The sequence below is a fragment of the Galendromus occidentalis genome, unplaced genomic scaffold (genome assembly GCF_000255335.2).
Source record: "Galendromus occidentalis unplaced genomic scaffold, Mocc_1.1 scf7180000076504, whole genome shotgun sequence".
NCBI classification, from domain to species: domain Eukaryota; kingdom Metazoa; phylum Arthropoda; class Arachnida; order Mesostigmata; family Phytoseiidae; genus Galendromus; species Galendromus occidentalis.
Window position 1 is genome coordinate 1 of NW_003804493.1, and position 8,554 is coordinate 8,554.

General features: G+C 53.3%; 1 protein-coding gene across 1 annotated transcript; it reads right to left on the reverse strand.

The window, feature by feature from the left end:
- Window positions 1–2,316: 2,316 nt before the first annotated feature.
- LOC100904790 (uncharacterized) lies at window positions 2,317–7,826 on the reverse strand. Its single transcript, XM_003739385.2, is given in 2 exon segments — window positions 2,317–4,199; window positions 4,202–7,826. Coding segments are annotated over 2 exon segments (5,508 nt in total).
- Window positions 7,827–8,554: the final 728 nt, after the last annotated feature.

The following is an 8,554-nucleotide window of genomic DNA, read 5'->3' on the forward strand; positions in this document are numbered from 1 at the left end:
CAGCCCTCGTGAATAAGTTTTTCACGACCTTTCTGAGTCTTGGTGATATTCGAAGCCATTTTTATTCGATGAAATTTCACGACGGATCACAAAAAAATTCGAGCGTCTAGGAACGATGATCACGGCGACTCAGAATCGTTCGAACTTCGATCACACGGCAGTTATTATTGTTTAAGTCTCTCCGACTCTCATCCGCGAGACATCCACTCGTCACTGCGCACAGCGCGCACATCCTCGATGCCCCTCTCGAAGGCAAAAGAGGTCTCGTCCCGAGATGATTGCCTACGATTATCCATTCTCGTCGAGTGGGATCGTCATAGATGCAGGACGACAATCTTCGTCGACCGGCCTATTCGGCTGCTGGACGGCATGGCTGAAGCTCTGAGGGAGTCAATCTCTGCGTCTACCATGTAAAAAAACGAATCTATCTCGAGGTATCTTTCCGATGATCTTCGCGCCCAAATGAATTTTCGCCCAATTGGCGGTTGCGCCCAAATAGAATTCGCCCAAATGGCATGGCGCCCAAACGGCTTTGCGCCCAAATGGCACTGCGCCCAAACGGCTTTGCGCCCAGATGGCACTGCGCCCAAATGGCATTGCGCCCAATTGGAGCTTGCGCCCTTTTGACTTTTCGCCCAAATGACCGTGGCCGGCTTCACAACTGCTCAGAGCCGTACTAGTCTGTTTCCTGCTCGTCCAGAAGAGAGGACCACCATTGGAAACGATAACCATTCCCGACGTAGACTTGCGCGTCCTTGGACAAGCGGCGTAGTCACTGTCACAGAAAAACTGGTAACTCCCGTCCTGATCTCCGTTGTAGCGAATACCTGTCTGGGCGAAATCTGCCCTCCGAAGCCGATCCGATCGAGTGGGTCTCATTTTGAAGGTAATTTCGAGAGGAACATTTTCCGCATGGTCCCGGATCCGATCGCACCTTGTGGTCCCCGTAAACGCCCGAAGAAGTTTTTTCTTCAACCCCTTCTATCTCGAGAACGGCTATAGCTACAGAGTCGTGCGATAGCGCGATCGAAAGCTCTCGACGAGAGCTTTCATTTGATACCAATATCGACCTATTTGGCCGTTTCTAAGGCTTCAAAAAAGAGAAAACAAGTTTTCGGAAGCTTCGCTTTCATACTTCCTGTGAAGCCACAGTTTGGCTCGACGAATAATGAGACTGAAATTTCGGTTATCCGCCGGAGCCGTCGTGGTCGTCTCCGTCTGCTTAGACGGTCTGTACTCGAGTGTCAGTTCGGCGCCGCGCAAGAGGCTTCCCCGACGTACATTGCACGTCGGGGCGGCCCTCGCACCTCAGCGAACCTCACAAACCACGACGTCTCTCTCGGTTTCTCTTTATTGAAGCATAACTCTACCTAGGTATGCGTCACACTCCCGGCCGAATTCTCGAGATGGCACTCCGGATGCCTTACAGTCGATCTCTTCCATTTCGATCCGAGGGTGCGACGCCGAAATTGGACATTCGAGAATTCCGGTCAACTCTGTTTCCTATAGAAATTGACTGGAGCGCTACCAACGGAAATGACATTTGAATCCTAACTAGCTGACTAGCTAGCGCGAGATGTGCAGAGCGATATTCGAGTCGAACGACGGGTCTGGAGCCGGGTCACTGGATGAAATTTACGAAATTCTACCCGCTTTGGAGAGCGCCAAGAAGGTCTTCTCTCCCGAATCCAACTCGAAGTTGGTCTCCCAATACGACGGAGACCATTCCCGAGGCATCGTCTCCCCCAGTTGCATCTACTACCAGCAAAATGTCCACCTTCGGCCGTAGCCCACTCGGTTTGTTCATGGCCACTGTGACTCGAACCCGCCGGTTCTCCAACGTCTCCTACGGCGATCTTCGCAGTGCCTGTCGGAAGGTGTGGACGACCTGTCTTACGTCGAGCGGCAACCTTACTGTTTGCTGGCCGCTCAGTGCCGCCATCGCGGGACCAGAGACCCGGAGATGTTCTCAGCTCCAGAAGCGCTGCTCCATCGTGTACGCTTCCACCTGCGGATCATCGAGCTTGACCGGGCCGCCACCTCCTTCGCCGCCGTCGCTATCGCGCCCGAGTCCATGGATGCTCTCGTCGTGCCGGCTGCGTCCGGGCAATCCAATGCGCCCGCCGCGCCCGAAATGGCCACCGTCGAAGTTCCCCGCAAGCCCGGAGTTGATGGCGGTACGCAAACCAATGCTTACGATATGGGTCTAGGAAGGCACCGTAATCTGTCTCCGTTCGTGTAATATTTGAATCTGATATATAATGATAATATAATATTGTATTGTACCCTGCGTTCGTTCTCTCCACGCTTTCCGGGCTAGACCTCTAGTGGGTAGAGCCACTGAACCGGTCTCTGAAAGACTTGGCCTGAAGCCGTCTTGATGAGACAGGATCGTTGCCGACGATCCGTTCTCTCCCCGCCGGAAAGACTTAGCACGCGACACAACGGCCAACGTGCTTTCGAAGGGCTCGGATCCCTTAAGAGGCATACGTCGCCGACTTGGACGCCACGCGATACCGAAGGGTTCCTGCTATGCGCAGTTCTTAGATACTGAAGGTATTCCTCTGAAAACCGCTTCTGGAAAGCCCGAAACACCAATTGCTGGTGTTTCCAACGCTTAGAAAAGACGATCGAATTCGCTGCTTCACGCGAGTCTGGTTTGAATTTCATTTCAGGCAGGGTCGGTTTCGCTCTATGTCCGTATAGTAGATCCGCTGGCGACAGGGCGCTGATCTCATTCGGATCGAGTTGCACCGTTGTGAGAGGTCTCTCGTTCACTAAGGATTCGATTTCCACCAGAACTGTCTCTAGCTCTCTGAAACGCAGCGCTCCTCGACCCAGAATTTTCCTCAGCGGACGCTTTACCGTTTGAACCATGCGTTCCCACCATGCGCCATGGGTGGGTGCGTGAGGAGTGATAAACTCCCACGTGATCTCCGCATTGACGAGGTGCTGTTGGACGGCTGGACATCTGACGTGGTCGTAAATTATTTTTAATTCCTTTGCGGCTCTGACGAATGAAAGACCGTTGTCCGACATTATTCGCGTTACGCTGCTGAAACGAGCGAGGAATTTCTTCAACGACAAGAGAAACTCATACGCCGTCATGTCTGGAACAAGCTCCAAGTGGATGGCTCTGGAAGCCGGACACACGAATAGCAGGATGTAGCTCTTCCGAAGAGTGCCATCCTCATGCCGATACGAGATCGGTCCCGCGTAGTCCGTTCCGCACACCGTGAACGGCGGAGCCGTCTCCAGCCTGAAGTTCGGAATCGGAGGGACAGGCTCTGCTGCTGCCTCCGCTCGAAAGAGCATACATATCTTACAGTCCTTCAGGACGCTCTTGACCGCTCGCCTTGCCGACAGAATATAATATTTTTTCCGCAGTATGCTGAGGGTCGCTGCGACGCCTCCGACGTGATGACATTTTTTCTCGTGGAAAAATCTGATGAGAAGTCGAACCGCAGAATCGTCGCCTGGGAGCAGTCTCGGAAACCTCTCATCGTAACTGAGCTCCTCAGCGCGCTCTAACCTGGAGCGACACCGCAATACTCCAAGCTCGTCCATGAATGGAGCCAACTTAAACAGCTTGCTGGTTTTCGCGATATCTCTGCAACCCGACGCTAGCTCCTCACCGAAATGAGCTCTCTGGACATTTGCCAGTATTCTCTCGGTCGCCTGGAGCGACTCCAGCGTGCCGACTGGATCAGCGAGAGCAATCTTCAATGCTGGAGACCGCCTATTCGCTGACCATCTGAGGATCCTCGCGATGCTATTAACCAACGTGCTCCAAGATGATAATCGGGAGCCAAGCGATAGAAAACCGGGGTTCGGCTCGGCTCCTGTGAGAAGGACTCTCGTTTTCCTCTCCTTCTCGATCTCGTTCTCGAAGAGGACGTTCAGTGAATGCTTCTCCGTCGGACGACCTGGAGTCGTCAACCATGGAGGTCCTGAAGTCCACATCGAACTGAATTCCGCATCGGCTATATTGATTCCCCGGCTCAACAGATCTGCTGGATTTTCGGCTGACTTGACATAATCCCAATCCGCGCAGTCTGTGAGAGACTGGATCTCGCGAATCCTATTCCCTACGAAGACCTTCCATCGGTCTGGCGAATCTTTTATCCAGTGTAGTGTGGGCGAATTGTCGCACCAATAACACGTGGACTCGAAATGAAAATTGAGAAAACGCTTTATTTTTTCCCCATGCGCGCTGCTAGTAGCGCTCCGATCAATTCCAACTTGTGAATCGAGTAAGCGCTCTTCAGCGGTACTGCTCTCGCCCTCGAGGCGACAAACGAAACTCTCGCACTGCCCTCTCTCGAAATTTCCCGCATGAAAACAACACAACCGAGAGCAGACAGACTCGAGTCGCAGAACACATGAAGTTCTCTCCCGATGACGTCTCGCGATGTTGTGTTTATGCTCCGAGGCAGACGAAAGTCTTGCGCGCGTTCGAAAGTGTTCTTCACGTCCAGAAAATTTTCTAGGTTGGACTCTGACAGCTCCTCGTCCCAATCGATCTTCTGTTTCCAGAGTGATTGCAAGAGTGATTTCGGCTTGATCGTGATGGGCGAAATAAAACCTAAGGGATCGAAGATCTGTGCCGTGCTTTTCAGAAGTGAACGTTTCGTAGGCTTGCTGGACTCGAGAGTCTCGAGGGCCGATGAAAGAGATATCGCCAGTTCGTCCGTTCGCAAGTTCCAGCCTATGCCGAGGAACTTTGCGTCCGCTTGGTCGTAAGAGACCTGAATGTCCTGGTCGCTCAGCGACTCTCGAATCCTGCCGCCTAGTTCTGAACTATTGGTAGCCCATTTCCGAAGCCTGAAGCCACCCGCGCTGAACGCTTTGAACAAAAAAACTGAGAGCTCTAATCCTGATTCTACTGACTTTTCTGAGTAAACTAGATCGTCCATATAGAAGTTCTCGTCTATGTCTCTCAGGAAAGCTTCCCTGTCCGGGTGCTGCTCGATCAGCTGCCGGATATGGAACTTGATTCCCGCGCAATGGATGAATGGGCTAGAGACGATACCGAAATCGAGAACTGTACTCCAAAATTCCCTAACTGGAGCCAGTGGGTTTTCGCTTATCCCTTGAGGCCAGAAGTATCGAAGGAACGTTCTGTGATCCGGATGGATCCGATACTGAAGGAACGCCTTCTCGATGTCGCATACGATGGCGATCTCGTCTCGCCGAAATCGTAGGAGAACCTTGATTACGTCCGGGAGCAGGTTAGCGCCGCAATGGAGAACGTCATTCAAGGCCGCCTCATCTTTTCGTCGGGCTCCTGCATCCTTCACTACCCGCACCTTGAATGCCTCTTGAGCTGGACTCTGCTTGACGACTGGCAGTATCGGTAGATAATGTACCAGTTCGCCCGGCTCCTTCGGCGTCGCCAGCTCCGCGTATCCGCGTTCGAGATAACTCCTCATTTCCCGATCGACCGCCGCTATAAGCTCCTTTCTATTACGATTTTTTACGAGGAATCGCTTCAGACTGCCGCGCGCTACGTTCTCGTTGTCTCCGAGGGCCCGAATGTTCTCTTTGAATGGGAGACTGACCATATAGCGACCGTTCTCCAACCTCTGAATGCCGTTCTGGAAGAAGTTCTGCAGATCCGCTTCTGCGGTACTATTCGATTCTACCATGGGATCCTCTATTCCGAGGAGTTCCGAAGACCATAATTTCTCCAGATCCGCATTCAGCTGTTGGTTCGGATCTGCCTTGGAGCTGAACTCCACCCCGCTGGACGGGTGCGAACACTCCCCTCCGCCTGACGGTCTAGCGAACATGCTCACGACTTTAGAATCCGACAGTCTCGTGCCTGGCTGATAGAGATTTGCCGTCACGAAGACTTGCGAACGTCGAAACTCGGTCGACGAACTGTCTCTTCCAGCGACCACCCAACCGAAGATCGTTTCACTCGCTATCATCCGGTCATCTAGAATCCGTTCCTCTCCGCATTTGATCTTCGCCAGGACATCTACACCTATCAGGATATCGATTTCGCGCCTACTGATGTTCTTGGCGATGTCTGCCATCGGCTGGAGGCCCCAGGTCTCGTTCGACACCGGGAAAGCCCCTTTCGCGATTTCCGGGATGCCGATCGCGCGCAACCTGATCGCTGCTCGATCATCGAATCTACTCTGTAACCCGATCTCGAATACGTCGTATTTCTTATAGGTAGACACATTTCCGCCGATCGTGATCATCGCCAAGCTTTCCTGCTGAACCGGTTTCAGGCGGAGTGACTGGATCACGTGGTCGGAGATGTATGAACGCTCCGAGCCGGTGTCTATGAAGAATCGGAAAATCTTCCTTCCGCTAGACGAATTCACCCATGCTAGACCCGTCTGGAAAAATGTGGATGCCTGCTCCGCTGGCTCGCTATAATTCTGAACCGCGAAAGACTCCGTGTTTCGACCCGCGCTCTGATTCGAACTCTGACCCGCGCTCTGACTCGACTTCTGCTGACCACACATTATCGAGTAGTGGGCTCTGCTGCACTTCTCGCACTTTACATGGGCTCTGCACTTCCTAGCGTAGTGGTTCCGGTTGAGACACTTGAAGCAAGCATTGCCTCTCTCGCAGAGAGTCCGTCGTTCCTCATACGTTAAATTTTTTCTGCACGTTTTCGATTCGTGCTTCTGGCTGCCGCAGAAGACGCAGCTGTGATCTACCGGGTCTCTCCTCTGACTCCCTGCGAAGAAGGCTCCGCTTCCTCCAGGCGCCCCACCATTGAACCTGCTGCTCCCTGCTCTAAACTGACTTCTCTCGCTGAAATCCCTGCGCGAATGAGAAGGTCCGGGGTTCGAATCGTTGCCCCAAGACCTGCATGCTCTCTTGACTGCTACCTCTTTCTCTAGATACTCTAGGAGCGTCTCAAGCTCGCTGTTCGAAACGTCATTGAGCCGTAGCTTTTCGAAATGCGTTCGAGTGAAATCTTCTCTCATCGTGCTCGGTAAGCACGCTATGATACCTGGAGTGATTGTCACCGAGAGTGACGAATAGGATAAGCCCAACGAAATCAGCGCTTTGACGTTTTGAGTCAGCGAGGAGACGAAACGGGTTAACTTATCGTTATGGTGCAGATCACTCCATTTGTAGAGTTTCTGGATCTCGAAAACGTGCTCCTTCTCTGCCTCCCGCTGGTTGCCGAACTTTTTCTCGATGATGTCGATCGCCACTGGATACTGCTCCGCGCTGAACTCCAGATGAGCTATCTCCGACGCCGGGAGACCTACGAGTGCTTCCTTCAGAAGAGTGAATTTTTCGACTGGATCGAGCGCTTTGCGATGAACGTGCACGTCGAAGAGTTGCCGCCACTCTCGAAATTTCTTGTAGTCACCGGCGAACTTCGGAAGACGGTACTTTCGGTTGAGCGCTAAGCCCGTCGTGGGCGAAGTCGCGCTTCCGACGCTGGACGCTTGAGCCACTGGATGGAAGATTGCCTCGAACGCTTCCCTTATCCTGAAGAACTCGTCCTCGTAATGGAACACTCTCTCCATCATGTTTTCGTACTGTTCAGGGGATAGCGCGAGAACCATCTGCGTCAGCACTGAATTCAGTCTCTCCATCTCCTGATATGTGTGTTCCACGATTTTCCACAGCCTGGAGCAGTCACTGAATGTTGATGACTCGTAGCGAAGGGCCTCCTCCAACTCCTTCGCCTTTTTCGTGAAGCGCGTGCGGAGCGTACGTCTGATCGCTATCTGAGCGTTCATGGACTCTCGCTCCGCCGCCGTTCCCTTGGAACCTTGTTTCTGAGAATCGCCTGCTTCCGATGTTTCTGCCACTGGCACATTGGTCTGGTCGTCGTCCGGCATGGTTGCGAACCGGCCGGAGCGCTTGCGAGATCTTCCGCTGACCGGCCTTCAGGGGATAGGCCTAACTCGCCACGAGGCTCGGGTGCGAACCGTCGCCGCCGCGTCGGTCGTGGGAAAAATCCGCCTTCTGAGCTCGCGGCACTGCCTGGCTCACCGCTGGACGGGACGTGACTGGATCTGGCGTCTGAGAGGACGCTGTCCGATGTCTGCCAATGGATGGCCCCTCCGCCGGTAGCTGATATGTTCTCGAGTCTCAAACTCCGGAAAAACGCACTGTATGCCCTGATGTTCGGGACGATCTGCTCGTGGCGACTCCTGTCGATGCGTATTTCTTTTCTTCTCGAATCGGATCGCTAGCACGATTCCGCCGTTATCCGAAGTCGCTGGTTGAACGCGAGCGATCTGGAATCTCGGTCTGGAACCGCTTCTTGACGTGCTGATCCTGGTCTTCTGTTTTCCGCTGCCACCATGTGAAGCCACAGTTTGGCTCGACGAATAATGAGACTGAAATTTCGGTTATCCGCCGGAGCCGTCGTGGTCGTCTCCGTCTGCTTAGACGGTCTGTACTCGAGTGTGAGTTCGGCGCCGCGCAAGAGGCTTCCTCGACGTACATTGCACGTCGGGGCTGCCCTCGCACCTCAGCGAACCTCACAAACCACGACGTCTCTCTCGGTTTCTCTTTATTGAAGCATAACTCTACCTAGGTATGCGTCACACCTTCCACACGA